The following is an 18,152-nucleotide window of genomic DNA, read 5'->3' on the forward strand; positions in this document are numbered from 1 at the left end:
TCAGAGTCCTGCCAGGCTCCTCAGCTCATGGCAGACACAGCTGAGGGACCAAAGACCTCCACTGTCAACGACCTCGAAAGGACTTGCACATTTTCCGTAGCCTCTGGCCAGAATCAAGTGTTTTGTGATGACCCAGGGGGCAAGAACAGGCGGGAAGGGTGTGCAGCGCCTTCCTTTTCGTCAAGAAGGTCTGAAGGAGGTGAGAGACAGGTGACAATGAAAAGAGGCCGAGGGACCCTTTCAGGATGGCTCTCTGCACACAGAGGCGTCTGCCGAGTCTCAAGCAGCACGGTAGTTAGAGCAAGGCAGAGCACGTACCTGCAGCATTCTCCTGAAGCCCTCAGAGGAGGGGATGGCAGCGGTGGGCCTGGCTGCAGGTGCAGGCTCCTGCCTGATGGTCTCCTTCGTCCTGGGGGGGCTGCCTGGACACGGGGGGAGCACACTGCAAAGAGACACCAGCAGGAGTCGGCATGAGCCCGGGGCAGGTTGGTCTCCCATTTTCACGTGGGATCCGAGCTCCCCAGGCTGGAAGAAGAGGCGCGGGAGGTGGGGCCGTTTGCTGTGGGATGGGGGAGCCTGTCTGCCATCGTCCCCACTAAGGGGCCTGTGATGAGGCAAACGAGCTCATGAAAACCGTGGGGCACGTGTCGGGGACCTTCCTGAGTCCCTCCAGCCGGAGTGTCCAAAGGGGATGTGTCTCCTACCTGGGCTCAAGGATCCCTTTCATCCCATCCAACGAGGTCTCACCTGGCAGAAGTCTTCTCCCCCAGGTCTTGCTGCCTTCTGCCTGGACTCTGGCTTGGCAGCACGGGGAGGGAAAACTTTGCCCGCCTCTGCAGCAGCTTCTCCGGATGCCCCGCTGTGCCTGGGAAAGGAGGAAGCTCTTTAGAGGGGCCCCGAGGGGAGCGCGTTTGAACCGGGCTGTGTCACCCAGCGTGGGGAAGGGATGGAGAGCTGGGACCCGTTCCCATACCTCTTCTGATCCTCTGCTCTTCTGCCGCCTTCTTGTGCCGGTTGGCGAGAGCCTCGGCCGCCGCGGTGCTGATCACAACGAACCGAAAACTGGAAAGCGAGTGATGACACGGGTTTGAAGAAGGGTGACCCCTACCCTCTGCAGCTGCCCAGCACCAATCCTCCTGGCTGTCGTGCGAGGCACGGCACCCCTTTCCCTTTGTGGCCATGTAGAGGTTTTCTTTGCAATCTCCCCCCAACACCAGAAGATGTAGCTGAAAGTCCTCTCCGTGCGCAGCTGCTTCTCTCTGATGGGAATGACGGCAGGCTGGGCACGAGAAACACGATCACAATGCCCGGCCACGCCGTGAGAATACACGCGTAGCCCAAATGCAGCATTAGTTCACCAGAAACCAGTCGCTTCAGGACTGATCCCTGACTCAATGCCGAGTGCCGAGCCCCAACAACGCGCGCTCCTGAGCAGGAGCTGGGAAGCCGCCTGCTCAGTCGGTCGAGGGCCGCAGAGGAACCGCACTCACCTCGGGAACGTGCGGTCAGGAGCAGCCTGCGTCCCCCGAGCGGTGGCCGCTCCACCGGAGACCGCTGCACATGGCACCCACAGCCTCTGCAAAGTGGCACAGAGCTGTTAGAAGCTTCCCAAGGCAGTTTTCTCTTGGCTCCCAAAGGAAGCGGGCACTGCGTCCTGCTCCAAAAGGAAGCCACTTCTCAAGAGCCCTCTCCCAAACCCTCCTCCGTGAACATTAGCCCTTGCTCTGCTCTGGAGAAGCTGCAGAGCAAACCCCGAGGCTGTGCAATATAACACCGCCAGGCTGTTCCTAGGGCAAGGACCCAGAACCTCAGAAGAAACTTTCTTTGCCGAGGCAGAAGTCAGCGGGGGTGAGCACGGGGAAAGGCGTGTCACTGCCCTGCCACATCCAGGCTGGCCAACGGCGATTGGCTTGCTCACCCTTCCATAGGCTTCCCAAAGACACTGAGGCGCCCTCAAAAGCGGAGCCACTTACAGTGCGAAGCAGTGCCATGCGGCTGGCCTTGCTCTCCAGCCCTGTGACGCAGTCGTAATAAAACCGCATGCACAGCACACCGTCTTGGCAGGAGAGAACGCCAATGTCCTTGAAGGTGAAGGAGAGGTGCTGCCCGTTCCTCAGTTGGCAAGAGTAGAGGAGTATGGTGTCTCGCACGCAGTCCTCCACCACGTGCCGCGGGAAGGAGGTGGCTCGCGATAGCCACCTGTAGTTCAGCGGCTTGATCTCGACATCCTCTGCAAGGAGGAGGAACATCGTCACTGCCACAGCAGGCTCAATTTCCGTGTAAGATTCCGAACAAAATGTCACCGAAAAGGTCATTTATCAACAGAGCTCTTGGGGAGTGGTTTGTTTTGGGGGCGCTCAAGCCGTTCCCCGACCTTTGGAGGCAACTCTCTGCTTCTCCCGGCCCTTTCCAAGGAGCAGAGAGCACACAGCTGCCCCTAGACACGGAGCTGGGAAGTGGTGGGTGGCCGCTGCCTTCTCACCAGGGATAACCGCTGTGGGGAACGTGAGCTCCTGCAGAAACGCCACATCCATGTTCAGCTGGAAGACTGGTCTTCGAGCCGTAAACACCTCTTCTTCACCCTGGAATCGCTCTTGCACCATAGCGAAGGTCCCGAGTCCTGGGAGCAGGACGCCCTGCCCGGGAAAAGACCAAGGGCTGATGAGTGAGGACTTCAGAGAGGGGCAAAGGGAAAGCTTTGGAACAGGCCCGCGTTCTCCATTTGTTTTCTTCCCCTCCTCAAAACATTTGCCAACATCCCTTGGCTAGAGAGGATCCCAGGCACTTCCAGCACAGGGAATGCCCCTGGGACTGATTCCTATGGATTATCCTTGGCATTACTGGCCCAGCATAATGCCCTGTGTCTCTGCCTGGTCTCTTCACTCTGACCACAGCAAAGGGCAAAGCCCTATCGTCTGCCAAATGCTTTCTGGGGCTAGATCTGGACTTGGTTTCTCCCCCGGTTGACCAAGTAGCGGCTCTCGGCAGATGGGGTCTTCTCGGTGTGCTGCCCCGATGCTCAGGGAGGGATTGCTCCCCGGGGCCCAGGCTCTCCAGGGCAAAGGGGGACCAAGACGCCAGCCCACCTTCTCCAGCTTCAGCTGTCCCAGGATGTACGCAGACACAGCATCCCAGATAGTCACGACCTCTGTAAAGCGAGGGAAAGAGGTGTCAGGCTCGGGGCCAGCCAGCTCACAGCCTCTCGGCATGCTCCTTGCCCAGGAGGTGACAGATGCAGGCATCCACAAACAGCCCAGACAGACAGCGCCATCACGGCTGCGGAGCTGGGCCGTGCCCCAATTTCAGACTGCCAGCCTTACTCTGCTCCCGGGGCAGGGCTGGAGCAGAAACGGGGACACGGGAAGGACTCAGCACCAGGGCTGTGGCCACCTAACCCCCACAAAGGGATGGCACCCCAGAGCCCAGAACACCATCTGCCAGCCTGGTGGCACAAGAGGATCCCGTGGAGAGGAAGGGAGGTTCTCCCAAAGGAGACCAGTCCAAGGTGAAGGGCTGATTTTTCATCCCAGGGCCAGAACCCCACGAGGTACCAGCTCCCAGGGAAAGCTGGCCCTGGATGGCCTCCCTCGCGAGGGCACCGACACATTCCCATGGGAGCCTCGGGGCTCAGGGCAGCCCCAGCATCATGACCCGGGAGTCCGGGATGCCACATTGTGCCTCGAGCCTTGAGGAGGGGCTCTCGCTGCAGCCCCCAGCCCTGCCCAGCCGCCCCCACAGCCCAGCAGCTCCAGCTTTTGACACTGACAGCCCCGCTGCGACCCCTCGGGAAGCAGCTCCCAAACCTCTTACCCTTGGTGGAGAGACACAGGAGGGAGGGGAACAAGCTGCTCAGCTCCAAGCTGACGGCCACGGTGCAGCAGCCCTCCATGGCGCTTGCCGCTTGCCCTCAGCTCAGAAAAAAGGGCTGCTCTTTGCAGCTCCTCGCCCAAAACTCCTCTCCGACGTGCCCCTGCTCTGCCTGTCAGCGAGGGTCCCCCAGCGCAGCCCAGCTGCCTCCCGACCCCGCTCCTGGCCGTGGAGCAGCTCCGAAGGGCAGCAGTGGGGAGCCCCTGAGCAGTGCCCAGCGGTGCCCAGGCCTCACCGGGAAGTGCCGGCACCGCCACGGCGCTGGGGAGACCTCCCTGGGACGTGCGGCGTCCCTCTGTGACATCAGCCTGCGTCACCTGAAGGTGCCTTAGGACACCAGCAGGGAGAGGGCACAGCTGGGCAAAGAGGAGACGGGGTTCCCCTCTTGTCCTGGGAATTCTCCCCAGGGCCTTTCCAAAAAGCCCCTCTGCCCCCTGCACCACCATGTCTCTGCGACTGGCAGCCCCCCCGGGCAGGTGCCTTTTGGGCTTCGGCTGCGGTCGGGCACTTCCAAGAGATGGGATCCAAGGCCTGGGGGAGGCAACAAGGCCGGGGGGGTTGTTCCCAGGGCTGGGTGGGGACCAGTTTGGGGGCCGGGGGGTGTTCTTTGGTACCCAGCTGGCGACCCCCTCCCAATCTATAGGGCACCCCCTCCACTCTATGGGGCCCTGCACATTTGCCCTCCACCCCAAATTTCAGGACCCACAAATTTGTCCCTCACCCCCCCTGTGGAATAATTACTAAATTGGCCAAACAATACAAAAGTACAGCATTGTTCCCACATTAAGGAAAGTCATAAAATCAAGAGGCTTCTGAGGTGGAATCCAGCCGCGGCTGGCATGCAAAGAATGCAACATCTGCGATCTCCTGTAAAAGGCGAAACTACACGAGGGATGGAAGGGAACGCGCTTGTTCCGTGGCCTTCCCTTGTGACGTATAGCAGGTATGGGAACGAGATGGTACTACGGAACAGATAAGCGGCCTATACGCTACTGGGAGCCAACATTTTGTCAAATTTTGATGAAATGCTCTCCTTTGTGCGAACTTTGCTCATTATAATGTCATTATAATACCAAAGCACACCTCCATCCCGAAGGCTACGCGCCTCCAAGGTGCGACCACTCCTCCTTGAGGCTGCGCCCTGAATTTCTTGTGAACTATACCTTTAATTGTGAAGCGAGAGAAATTTACACCGATCATGATATGACTAAAGTCACTCAAACTCCACCTTGAAGATAACAAATAGTATAAAAATAGCCCGAGAGAGGGGGGATACCCAGGGAAGACACCATCACAAAGGATTACATCGCCGGCTTCTGGGATCAGTCGACGGGCTGAGCCTCTCTTCCCCCCCATAGGGACGCCTTTGGGTAAGACTTAGATTACACCGAATGCTTCCTCGGGAAACTTAGAAATTTCTCTAGAGACTCTCATTTCTACATTTACAGCCAGGCTGTATCTTTATAACTTTGTCGCGCGTTTTGTATATGTAACAATACTTTCATTTGCACGTGCTTTGCAGACAGTGTATTTATCACCGGCAATCCCAAGAACCTGTATATCTGTTGTTTAAATAAACTGCGCTGTTTCAGTAGCTGGTCGTTTCGGTTTCTCACTGAACGCGACCAAAGACTCGAGAGAGGCCGTGCTAGTTCAGGAGCACGACTAGACTGAAGGTGCAGTCCACTATTAGTGTATCCAAATCGTAATAGTTTAATACATATTAAACGCGATTGGACTGATAGTGCTGAATTGGGCATCACTCCGAATTTAAACCTAGCCGCACCTGGCCTCCCACCTCGGTGAGGAGTGTTAGAACGCAAGGGGGTTTATTTTCTGCCAAAACCGCTTGGCCCCTTTGCACGCAACAGGGGGAAACATAGTGACGAAGGCTGAGGAAAAGGCTGAGGGAGTTGATGCCTTCTTTGCTTCAGTCTTTCATACTATGACCAGTTGTTCCTGGAGTACACAACTCCCTGAGCTGGAAAATAGGGACAGGGAGCAAAATGAAGCCCCCATAATCCAAGGGGAAGTGGTTAGTGACCTCCTACAACACTTAGCACGCACACAAGTCTATGGGGCCGGATGGGATCTGCCAGAGGGTGCTGAGGCAGCCGGCGGAAATGCTCATCAAGCCACTTTCCATCATTCAGCAGCAGTCCTGGAGAACTGGGGAGGTCCTAGGTGACAGGAGGCCAGCAATTGTGGCGCCAGTCTACAAGATGGGTGGGAAGGAAGATCTGGGGAACTACAGGCCTGTCAGCCTGACCTCAGTGCCAGAAAAGGTTATGGACCAGCTCATCTTGAGTGCAATTACATGGCACGTACAGGAGAACCAGGGGATGAGGCCCAGTCAGCATGGGCAGGTCCTGCTTGACAAACCCGATCTCATTCTATGACAAAGTGACTCGCTTAGTGGATGAAGGAAAGGCTGTGGATCTTATTTAGCTGGACTTTAGTAAAGCTTTGACAGCATTTCCCACACCATCCTCTGGGAGAAAGTGGCTGCTCAAAGCTGGATGAGCGTACGCTTCACTGGGCAAAAAAACAGGCGGATGGCAGTGCCCAAAGAGTGGTGGTGAATGGAGTTCAATCCAGTCGGCGGCTGGTCACAAGTGGTGTTCCCCAGGGCTCGGTGCTGGGGCCAGTTCTCTTTAATATCTTTATCAATGATCTGAATGAGGGGATCGAGTGAACCCTCAGTAAGTTTTCAGACGACACCAAGTCAGGCAGGAGCGCTCATCTGCTTGAGGGTAGGCAGGTTCTAGAGAGGGATCTGGACAGGCTGGACCGATGGGCCGAGGCCAATGGTATGAGGTTCAACCAGGCCAAGTGCTGGGTCTTGCACTTGGGTCACAACAACCCCATGCAGCACTACAGGCTTGGGGAAGAGTGGCTGGAGAGAAGAAAAGGACCTGGGGGTGTTGGTCAACAACCGGCTGAATGTGAGCCGTCAGTGTGCCCAGGTGGCCAAGAAGGCCAGCATCCTGGCTTGTATCAGAAACAGCATGGCCAGCACAGCTAGGGAAGTTAGTTGTAGTCGGCACTGGTGAGGCCCCACCTCGAATAGTGTGTTCAGTTTTGGGCCCCTCACAACAAGAAAGACATTACGGGGCTGGAGCGCTTCAAAGAAGGGCAATGAAGCTGGTGAGGGGTCTAGAGCACAAGTCCTCTGAGGAGTGTCCGAGGGAACTGGAGTTGTTTATTCTGGAAAAAAAGGAGGCTGAGGGGAGACTTTCTCACTCTCTACAACTACCTAAAAGGCAGCTGTAGTGATGGGGGTTTCAGTCTCTTCTCTCATGCCATAGGACAAGAAGAATTGCCCTCCAATTATTCCAGGGAAGGTTTAAATCGGAAATTAAGAAGAAATTCTTCACTGCAAGGTTGTTAAGCATTGGAAGAGGCTGCCCAGGGCAGTAGTTGAGTCACCATCCCTGGAGGTATTTAAAAGACATGTAGATGTGGTGCTGAGGGACATGGTTTAGCTGCAGACTTGGTAGTGTTAGGTTTACGGTTGGACTCGCTGATCTTAAAGGTCCTTTCAAACCTAAGTGATTCTATGATTCTATGACCGTAAGCACCCAGCGCAAACCTCTAGAAGCCCCAGTGTATCTGAGCGATGTGCCTGGGACTGGCAGTTAACAGAGAAAACTGATAGAGCCATGTCTCTTCCATCATTTACATCTACTCCTCAAGACTTACACTTAAGTATACTTATACTTAATTAGAAAAGTGTCAAGAGTGTAGTTCAGGAGGAAGGTGTGTAAAGAGCTCTTTGCAGAAGTGCTAGAAGAATTCTCCAGTTGATATTGATGCAGAGTGTTTCCTAAGAAGGTGTGGACAGGTAGTAAAAGCAGTCTTCTTGAGGACCATCACCGTATGGAGAACTTTGCACCTCACTTCCCAACCCCGCCATGTCTCTGTGTTTGTACGGCGGGCTATGTTAGTGGAAAATATATATCCATACGACACACATCGGGTTTAGGTCCCTCCCAGAGCAGGTCTTAGATTTGCAGTCTATCCCGAAGTAGATCTTGGATCCCCTCGTCTCCCCACTTGCCCCAGAAACAGACAAACACACACAGACAAATGGGGGTGTGAGGGACTATTCTTGGCATTGGAGATCATAGTATCATAGTATCATAGAATATCTCGAGTTGGAAGGGAGCCATAAGGATCATTGCGTCCAACTCCCTGCTCCTCGCAGAGCTACCTAACGCTAAACTGTGTGATTAAGGGTGTCGTGCAGACTCTCCTTGAACTTTGACAGGATTGGTGCCGTGACCACTTCCCTGGGAAGGCTGTCCCAGTGACTGACCACCCTCTCAGTGAAGAACCTTTTCCTAACATCTAGTCTCAGCTTCCCCTGATGCAGCCTCATTCCGTTTCCACATTTCCTATGGCTGGTGACGGGAGAGAGGAGATCAGCATCTCCCCCTCCGCTGTCCCCCTTGAGGAAGCTGTAGACTGTGATGAGACCCCAGCCAAGCCCCAGCCATGTCCCTTGCAGGGGTCTGCAGACAGCCCAGCTCTGGGGTCTGCCAACCTCTGGGCAAGAAGAGTGTCTGGGCAGGGCTAGCTGTTCCTCTGACAGAGGCAGCGAGATCAGTGGGAGGAAGAAGATGTCCAGAGAGCAAACCTCTCCCATCAACTGGGGTGAGTGGCCGGTGCTGGACATGGTGATGAGAGAGACAAATGCGCTGGGGCACCTTCCCAGTCTGTCCAAACCACCAAGGGCACAGACCGGCCTCCTCTCTCCTGCACCCACGTTGTCTTAGCTCTGCACCTCACACCCGCTGGAGTGTGTCCTCACCCGGCATGGTCACACAGCTCAGCCAACAGTGGTGGTGTCCTCTCCTGGGCATTTTCAAGCCCAGCTCTCCTGCTTTCTCTCCAGCCCAGCCCAGGAGAGAAGTCCAGTCTGGACTGACCCCACAGGACTGCCCACCGCAGGCTGCTGCAGAGCTCTGGCTGCTCAGCCCAAAGCCCCAGCCCCTCTGAAGGGCACAGCAGCTGCTGGGGAACAGAGGGGGGTCTCAGCCTCCCCACCACCCCCAGGGCTGGAGGTTGGACATGGCAGGAGGCAATGGAGGTGGGTGAAAATGAAGGGTGCATGGTCTCGGGTCCAGGAGGTGCCCACCGCTGACTGGCTCTGCCCCCTCAGTGCCAGCCCCTCTCCCCAGGCCAGCACAAGAGTCCTGCTCCAGGCACAGAGCAGCCTGCCCTGAGTCGGGGCCTAAAGAATGAGGCGTCTCCTTCTCATTAATTGCACCTGGCAGGCACAGAACTGCTCCCTTGCTCCTCTCCCTGGTCACCCCTTCTCCCCAGCGAGCGTTTCCCCAGGTGCGTGCATCCAGGCTGGCACCCCATGTTCCCCACAGGATCCTGAGCTGGCGGTGCTGCTCTGCAGAGGGAGGGGGTTGTGGTGCCCTGGGGCCGTGGGGTGACCCTGCACTGGCCATGCTGGTCAGGGTGAGGAGCAGACCCAGCCAGAAAGTGATCACTGGTGCTGAGCCCCCTTCCATCTTCCCTCCTGGCTCAGTGAGAAAGGTCCGGGCTGGGCAGGACCAAGGGGTGTCTCCAGTGGCACAAAGGGCAGGGGAGGGCTGCACGAGATCCAGCCCATGGGGCTTTCCACGAGGGTGTCCTGAACCACTCTCCAGTCTTCTGTCCCTTTGCCTGCTGGCTCCTCACAGCCTCTCCTGGCATTGCAGGGGCCTCGTTTGCCCATGGACTCCACAGGTTCATCTTTTCCTCAGGGAGACATTCCCTTGGATGGTCACTCATTTGATGAGGTGCCCCTCACTGCCCACCCACACTCCCACACTGTCCCTGCAGATCCCCTGAGCTCTCCTGGCAGCTTCCAATTCTTCTCCAGGATGAAATCTGGCACCAGCTCTGCTGCAAGTGGGGCAGTGCCAGGCCCATATGTCAAAAACCAGTTACTGTTTAGGAGACATGTTCAACCATGAAGAGAGGTCTTCGTTCAGCCCTTGGTCTGAAAAATATTCCCATGGGAATCTGAGCCTGTTGCCCTGAAACCATCAAGAACCACAGAGGAGAAAAGTCCTTTTGAGGGAGCAGCTCCTTGGGTGCAACTCCTGAGAATGGCTTTGTAAGAGGCGTCCAGCGTTCTGGCCCTGCCCTGAGGAGCCATTTTATGGTGCTATTTTCACAGAGACCAGCTCTAATAAAGAGGTTCTCATCGCCTGCTGCTACCCACAGTCACAGGGGTGCCACTGTAGAGACAACAGGACTGTCACAAGGTACACGAGGCCTTAGGGGGAACATAAAGGCAAGGGCACAGCAGGACAGTGGGGATGTGAGGAGAGACCAGCACTGAAAGGCCTCGTCCTGCTGCTGTCCTTGGCCATGGCTCCAGGGAAGCAGCAGCCCCGACTCGCAGGCGGCACAGACAGAGTGCCCAGCGAGGCAGCCAGGGGCAGCCCCAAGGCTCCCCAGGGCTGATCATTAATGGGGCAGTTGGACATTTTCCTCCTGAACCCCTTTTATGTGTTGGGGCAGCTCGCCCAGCTGCAGAAGAGAAGTGAAGAGATGGGAGCTGAGATAAATAATTTTTTCCAGGTATATTTACTAAGCTTATCTAAAAAGGGAGCCAGGATCCATCTGTAAACGAGGTCTTTGGGTCAAGAAAAAAAGCAGTAGGAAGCCAAGAATAATAATAACAAACGTCAAGAACAAAAAAACCAAAACACATAAAAACAATCAAACGAAGAAAAAAACCCCAAAAGAACAACAACAACAACAACAAAAAAATCCCACAAAGAGAAAGTAAAGAAACATTTGAAGGAAAATTAGTCCTGCTTTTTCCTGAGATGCAGTGGGAGCTCCATTGGCACAGTGGACACCTTATTAATCTAGGGAAGATTGTATGCAAATAGTTTCCTCAGGGCATCCTTGAGCTCTTTGTTCCTCATGCTGTAGATGAGGGAGTTCACTGCTGGAGGCACCACTGAGTACAGCACTGCCACCACCAGATCGAGAACTGGGGAGGAGATGGAGGGGGGCTTCAGGTAGGCAAACACGCCAGTGCTGACAAGCAGGGAGACCACGGCCAGGTGAGGGAGGCACGTGGAAAAGGCTTTGTGCCGTCCCTGCTCAGAGGGGATCCTCAGCACGGCCCTGAAGATCTGCACATAGGACAGCACGATGAAAACGAAACAACCAAAGCCTAAACAGACACTAACCACAAGAAGCCCACCTTCTCTGAGGTAGTCTGAGTCTGAGCAGGAGAGCTTGAGGATCTGGGGGATCTCACAGAAGAACTGGTCCACAGCATTGCCCTGGCAGAGGGGCAGGGAAAATGTACTGGCCGTGTGCAGCAGAGCAGTGAGAAACCCACTGCCCCAGGCAGCTGCTGCCATGTGGACACAAGCTCTGCTGCCCATCAGGGTCCCGTAGTGCAGGGGTTTGCAGATGGCAACATAGCGGTCATAGGACATGACGGTGAGAAAACAATAGTCCCCTGCAATGAAGAAGAGAAAGAAAAAGACCTGTGCTACACATCCCCAGTAGGAGATGACCCTGTTGTCCCACAGGGAATTGGCCATGGATTTTGGGAGAGTGGTGGAGATGGATCCCAGGTCAAGAACAGAGAGGTTGAGGAGGAAGAAGTACATGGGGGTGTGGAGGCGGTGGTCACAGGCGATGGTGGTGATGATGAGGCCGTTGGCCAGGAGGGCAGCCAGGTAGATGCCCAGGAAGAGCCCGAAGTGCAAGAGCTGCAGCTCCCGTGTGTCTGCGAATGCCAGGAGGAGGAACTGGCTGATGGAGCTGCTGTTGGACATTTGTTGCCTCTGGGTGTGGAGAACTGAACAAGGAGGAAAAGACAGTGAGAAGTTAAGGGAGACTTCTCTGAGCAAAATCAACACCATTTCTCAGACTTCACACTCTGCACTGCTTTTCCACTTCTATCAGATCTTCATTCAGCTCTGTGGCTGGAGCTCAGACTGTTTCTGGCCGAGTGTGCCAGGAGGAGCGGGACCTCTGCCCGCTGGCTGCCCAGGAGTCAGCCCTGCTCTGCAGCAGCAGATTCGTGGGAATGGGGTGGGCAGTCCTGGTGTTCCAATTTGTCAGATAAACCTCTCCTCATGGAAAAAGGGCTTGTCAGTCTCTGCCCTCCCATTGCCATGAAACCACAGTTGCAAGAGTGTTGGAGAGAGGTTCTTCTACAGCTCTCTCCCGTCTCAGCTGGAGATTCTCTTGCATTTCAGAAACCCTCACCATTTCTGCTGCATTCAGGGACAGCAAAGGGAGTCCTGCCAGGCAAGGGGATTGTCTGAGGGTTAGTGCAGAGAGAGGGGAGCTGGTCTGTCCCTCTGTCTTGTTCCCAGCTGCCCTCTGCTTGTGCCTTTCTGAGACAGAGGGGAATCGCACTCGCGTGTTGACATGGAAAGACACCAGGCACTGCTGAGAGCAGAGAAACCCACTGCCGAGAGCTCAGTGTCTCACCCTTTCTCAAGGTCTCAGCACCCCACTTCTCACCAAGGACACACATGGCTCCTTTCACAAACCCAGCAGCGTTTCCTTGGTCGTAGCGTCTCTGCGCTTCTCCACAGGGCATTCAGGTAACAGCAGGATGCTCCAGGATGGATTGGCATCCTGGAGGGCAGCTCAGTGCTTGGAAGGACACCCCAAGGAGATACCCAAGTGGCCTAGTGATGGTATGTCAGAAAGGGAAAGTCATCTCCTTCCTCAGGGGATGATAGAGACTGCATTGCCCACAGCCCCACAGGTTAGAGGAGAGCTTGGACACTTCATTTCCATGGAGACACTTTATGGGAAGGAATCACTAGACCGGTGCCTGACTCGGCTGCTGCAACTCCCATCCCCAGAGAGCCTGGCTGAGAGAACAAGGGGACAATCACAATATCACAGACAAGCGGAGAAACAAGGGAAAACGCAGTGATGGTCTGGCTGAGAGAGGCCAGGGCAGAGACAGCCGGGCACTCAGGACAGCGTTACCCCTACCCTGCTGTGCCCGTCACCTCCCCAGCATGAACTTTGCTGGGCCAGTTCTCTCAGCCCCTGTGCTCTGGAGAGAAAAATGGACACACGGCACATGGTTAGAGAGCTGCAGCACGGCTCTGCTGGAGCTCTGGCTTCACAGGAGGGTCATGCCTTGAACCACAGAGCCCTGAGGGCTGAGGCTTTGCTGGGTGGGAGAGGAGGTGAGGGGTCTTGCTCAGAGGAAGGGGTCTGCATTGGAGGGGATCATACGGAGTTTTCTGAATCCTTCCTCCCACAGCATTTCTGGTTTCTCTTTCCTCTCATTCCCTGATCCTATCCCTGCTGCCGGGAGATTCTCCTCCTGGGAGGTGTTTCCCTGTCCCATGTCTTTTCCCTGTCAGCTCTCACAGACCCCATCCCAACCCCTGTGCACTCCCCTTGGCCCCACAGAAACCTGCCTGTTTGCCGGGCACTGCCTGGGTTCATGTTCCTGTTTGCAGGTGGAAAAGGGCAGGTCAGAACAACCCCGATGGGTCCAGCAGAGCTGATGCTGGTGCTGCCCCTGGGCAGAGGAGTGGCTGAAGGCACTCCAGGAGGTTCCTGGCAGACCTACTGACCACTCAAAGCTACAGCTCAGGAGTCACACTGACTTCCAACTTCAGAGCTCCCTATACATTTATCCCTTTCTCTACCTCCCCACTCTCTCACTAGGAAACAAAAATAAAATGCAAATGCAGGAAAGCTCCTTATCTGTAACGTAATTCCTGCCTTGAGCTTCCCCTTGAAAAGTGCCCTCAGAAATGTCCTGGGGGTGAAGTGCAGCTGAGAGCAGCCCTGACCCACGCAGCACCCCCTTGACAGCAGGACACTCTCCTGCCAGGAGCTGCCTCTTCCACCCACACCTTCTCCCCGCACTGCTGCTGGGAGCTCCTCAGGGAAACCGAGGGCTGATCCTGACGGGAGATAAGTCCCTGCCACAGCACAAAGCACCCTTGGGTGCAGGGACCCTGCTCTGAAGGACAGACCCCTGGCTGCACACCCACCTTCACACTCTGCAGCCATCCCCGGGTGAAGGCAGCTGATGTGCCCTGTCCCTTTGACAGAGCCATGGGGAAGCCCTGCTCCAAAGCAAGTCCTTTTTCTCTATGGCGGAGAACCTCTGAGAGACCTCCTGATAGATCCCAGAGGCTGTGGGATGTGCCAGCTTCAGGAGATCATTCCAGGAACCGCAGCTGCGTTGCCCTGCAGCCAGAGACTTACCCTGTTCAGGGCTGGGAAGATTTTTCTGCAGCTGAGCTCTCCTCTCTCCTCCCACCCCAGACTGCCTTTACACCCTCTCTGCCTCCCTCCTCTGCCCTCGCTGCCTGCAGGCAGTGCCCTCAGCCCTGCTGCGCTTGGCAGAGGAGCTGCTCCTGGGCAGAGCTGTCTCTCTGCAGCGCTGCCCGCTTGCCATCAGCTCCCTCCATGCCAGGAGCCCAGCCCAGCTCAGCAGCAGAGGACCAGCCCAAGGCAGCCCTTTCTCTGCCCCCTCGGGGCTCCCTCCAGGTGTCCCTGGGGCTCCAGGGGAACCTGCTGATGTAAGCGCTGATGTTCCCTGCCTCACCTGGAGATACACTTATGTCCTGTGGCATTTCTTGTATTAGAAAAGAGTTGGCAGGAGAATCACCTCTTCTTGTCCCAGTAGTTGACACCAGAAGGGTGAAAGGGAAGGATCTCATTTTTCCAAGCTCGGGGGATGATTCCATTGAGTGAATTAGGACATTTCACCCTGGGTCTGTAGTCCCAGGGCTGGCCAAACATTCAGTGCTCTTTTGTCAATCCCACATCTCTGCTCTGACGCAATGTCTACCCCCAGGGCGTCTTGGACACTTGGTACCGGGTTTCCTTAAGGCAAGTAGGAGCTTGCCTGGTGACACAGCTGGGGTGCTTCAGCCCAAATGTGCAGCAATCCCCTCAGCCAGGGGCACAGACAGGATGAGCTGGAGCCATTACTGATGCAGACAGAACTCCGGCAGGGATGGCATACACTGCCCAGACATGGTGGCACAGCTCAGTCCAGCTGGTGTCCAAGGACAGCATCCTCCAGGCACAGCAAGGATGGAAACTCAGGCTAAACTTGAGAGGCAATTCAAGGGCACCATGATGCGTGTTTGAAACATCCGGAACAGTTAAAGAAGAAACAAAGATAGTGTGTGGCCACCGCTGAGTTTCATGAGAGCAGGTCTGTGATTGTCTATGTCCTCTTTGCCTCGATCTTTCCCTGCAAGGTCTCTCAGGCCTCTGTGACTTGAGGCAGGACCCTGGAGGAGAACAACCAGCGGTGGATGGGCATCAAGTCAGGAGTCACTTGAGCAAGCACCATCCTCACCAGTCTCTAGGACAGGATGGGTGGCATCCCAGGGAGCTGAGAGAGCAGGCCGATGTCACAGAGAGGCCCCTTCCATCATCCTTGAAAGTGGGGGCACTCCCTGATGACTGGCGGCACCCAAATATTGCATGCACCTTTCAGAAATGCCCCATGGATGAGCAGGGGAGTGAAAGGCTGTGCTCCAGAGCAGGTCCCCTCAGGTCACAATTCTTTCATGGCCGAAAGAGAAGGTGACAGGATTTAGCCAGGGGAGACTCTGCCTGGCCATCCGACTTGCTTTATGTGAAGAAAGGCCATGACTGTTAGGTGCGAGGAGAGACGTAGTTATCTTTGACCTGGAAGTCAGCAAGGTTTCCAGCATTGTCCCACAGAACACTCTTATGCCCAAGCTAGGATGGCTAATGCCTGCATGGATGGCTAATGGATAGCTAAACCCACCTGTACAGGCGGGCTCGGAGGGACATGGTCAACGCGTGTTACACTGCCTGGAGGCCTGTAGATTGTAAGGTTCTGCAGGGGTCTAGCCTGCAACCTGCCCTGTTTAATGTGTTTGTAATGACCCAGAGGAGACGAGAGAGTGCTTTTTCATAACAGTTGTAGATGACAGCATATGGAGGAGAGCAGACACGATGCTGGAGCTCAAGGCTTCCACCCAAAGGACAAAGACAGGCTGGAAGGCTGGGCCAAAAGGAAGCACACAGTATCCAATGATGACAAAGCCAAAGTCCTCCCCTTGAGGTGCACTCATCCTGTGCAATGGCAGAGGGCATGGGGCTGCATGGCTGGATAGCAGCTCTGCAGGAAAGACTTTGGTGGTCCTTGGGTTTCATTGGGACAACCATGAGCCCCTGGGGAGGCTTTCTCAGGGTTTGCCCTCAGAGGGACTCATTCATACTTCAAGGTACTTTCTTTCTTCTCACTTTGACTTCCTGAGAGCTTTGTGCAACCTGAGGCTCAAGGGCTCAGCACCAAATGCACCATGGGGCTCATTGCAACAAGGAAAGCCCGAACAGACCACATCTCTTCCTTTTCTACTCTTTTACAGTCAATTAGAGACGTTTCCTAGTGTTCTTATGGTGAAAGATTTCAAAGAGCTTCTAATGAAAAAGGCTGTTCATTTTCAAGGGTGTAGTTTATTGTGTTTCAGTTTAGAGAAGAGGTGACAGCAGCATTCTCTGACTGATATGGATGCAGGGTCTCTCCTAAGGAGATCTGGACTGGTGGCAGAAGCTGTCCCTTGAGGTCTGACACAGGATGGCCAACCTTGCTCCTCACCTCCCCAACCCCACCATGGCTCTCATCGGCCACCTGGGACTTGCATCCCTTTTCCTTCCATCACACTTCTCCACCGCAGTCTGCAGCTGGATGTTCCAGCTCCTTTGCACCAGCTCCCACCTGCTTTCCTCAGAGACCTGCTGCTCACAGGCAAACAGGGATTGTCTTGTTTTTGAACAAACAAAAGTAAATGATCAGATTCACCATTAAAATAAAACACTCCTCAGCTGTGTGCCAAGTACAATCTGCCACCAATGAGGTTCACCTTCCACAAAGCATAACCATGTAAGAAAGAGAGGGAAAAAAACATCAACTAAGCACACCTAAAGATTGTGCTAAAGATAGAATGAGAGAGACTCTCTCTCATTCAGTAGAATGATAGGGCTGCATACCACCCCAATTTTATCATCCCTTGCCTTTGAACATGAAGGCAGTACAAAATATCCCCCAGAGATCAGTATATTAGAACAAGGCAAATCCAAGCAAGGAGGATAACACCACCAAAAGTGTTTGAAACTTCAAGTTGCAAGAGGACATCATCCCAAGCACAAACCAAGGCTGGGTGGAGAACGGATCAAGAGCAGCCAAGAAGAGGTTGCCCAGAGAAGTCTTGGAGGCTCCATCCCTGGAGGTGTTCAAGACCAGGTTGGATGGGGCTTTGAGCAGATGAAGTGCGACACCTACAAACGCCCATTTCTCATGGAGGATGCAGCCGAGAGCACCACCGGTTATTATTTGGTCACTGTCCTGCCAGAACTGAGCCATCTCCTTCCCTCTAACGCTACCAGGGGGGAAGGTGGTCAAGAAGAGAAGGGGGAGAATCCAGAAGCCCAAACAGTTGCTGCAAAAATGAGGAATTTTTGACCCCCAGTATCCCAGGGGTGACTGTGGAAAAAAAGTGTTAAGAGAAACCTTTGTCCTGTGTCTCTGAGTTCATCTCCATGTCTCCCCAGGGCTTCCACCCCAGAGATGCTCCCGCTTCCTCCTCGGCCAAACGGGATCTGTCCTGGAGGTTTGGGAGCTCTGCCTGAAAACAGCTGCCCATATTGAGGCGCCTGAAACCGTAAGGAAGAGGAGGTGAGGAAGGCAAGTTGGGAACAGATACAGCAAGATCAGCAGACACTTAGGAAGAGGGGAGATGTGAGGAGCTGCACTAAATAAGTTACGTCTTTCCCAGCAAAGCATGACTAGCTCTCCTCTAACAACTTCCACGGTCCCTTCCCAGCACCACCGGCATCACCGTGCTGCCCTGAGAGTCCTTTTGCAACCCATTGGGCAAGAAAGTTTGTCCTCCTTCTCTCAAAACCTGACCAAACTGGCGAGGTTCACTCCCAGAGCAGCAGTGAGCTGCAAGAGCTGTGGCCACCGAGCAAGAACTGCGTCGGAATGTTGTGTAGAACACGGGAGGCCGGCAACACTCTTTATGACGTAAGCACAGCCAGTGCTTCACTGGGCGTTTCGTTGCATTTCTGGCCAACACAGGGGTATCCTCTGGCCATAAAAACCACGGTGTTGACTTCAGCAGAATTGGCCAAGCGATAGGGAGAAGGTCGATGTCAACTGTGAGGGCCTGCACAGCCCAGGCGCTGCACCAACCTCCCACCGACTCCCCAGCTGAGGTTCCCCATTTGTCCAGCGTTAGCTCTTATTCTGACTGCTGGGCCACAACCCG

At 54.9% G+C, this 18,152-nt stretch overlaps 1 protein-coding gene across 1 annotated transcript; it reads right to left on the reverse strand.

Moving 5' to 3' along the window:
- Positions 1 to 10,182: 10,182 nt before the first annotated feature.
- On the reverse strand, positions 10,183 to 11,690 carry LOC141737404 (olfactory receptor 14J1-like). Its single transcript, XM_074572095.1, has one exon. The coding sequence runs from the start codon at positions 11,673 to 11,675 to the stop codon at positions 10,746 to 10,748; it is 930 nt and encodes a 309-aa protein (XP_074428196.1). The 5' UTR covers positions 11,676 to 11,690; the 3' UTR covers positions 10,183 to 10,745.
- Positions 11,691 to 18,152: the final 6,462 nt, after the last annotated feature.

The sequence above is a fragment of the Larus michahellis genome, unplaced genomic scaffold (assembly GCF_964199755.1).
Source record: "Larus michahellis unplaced genomic scaffold, bLarMic1.1 SCAFFOLD_117, whole genome shotgun sequence".
Classification (NCBI taxonomy): Eukaryota; Metazoa; Chordata; class Aves; order Charadriiformes; family Laridae; genus Larus; species Larus michahellis.

What these genes read in the sequence shown, in the direction of transcription:
- LOC141737404 (XM_074572095.1), bottom strand. Translation starts at nt 11,675, where the DNA reads ATGTCCAACAGCAGCTCCATCAGCCAGTTCCTCCTCCTGGCATTCGCA.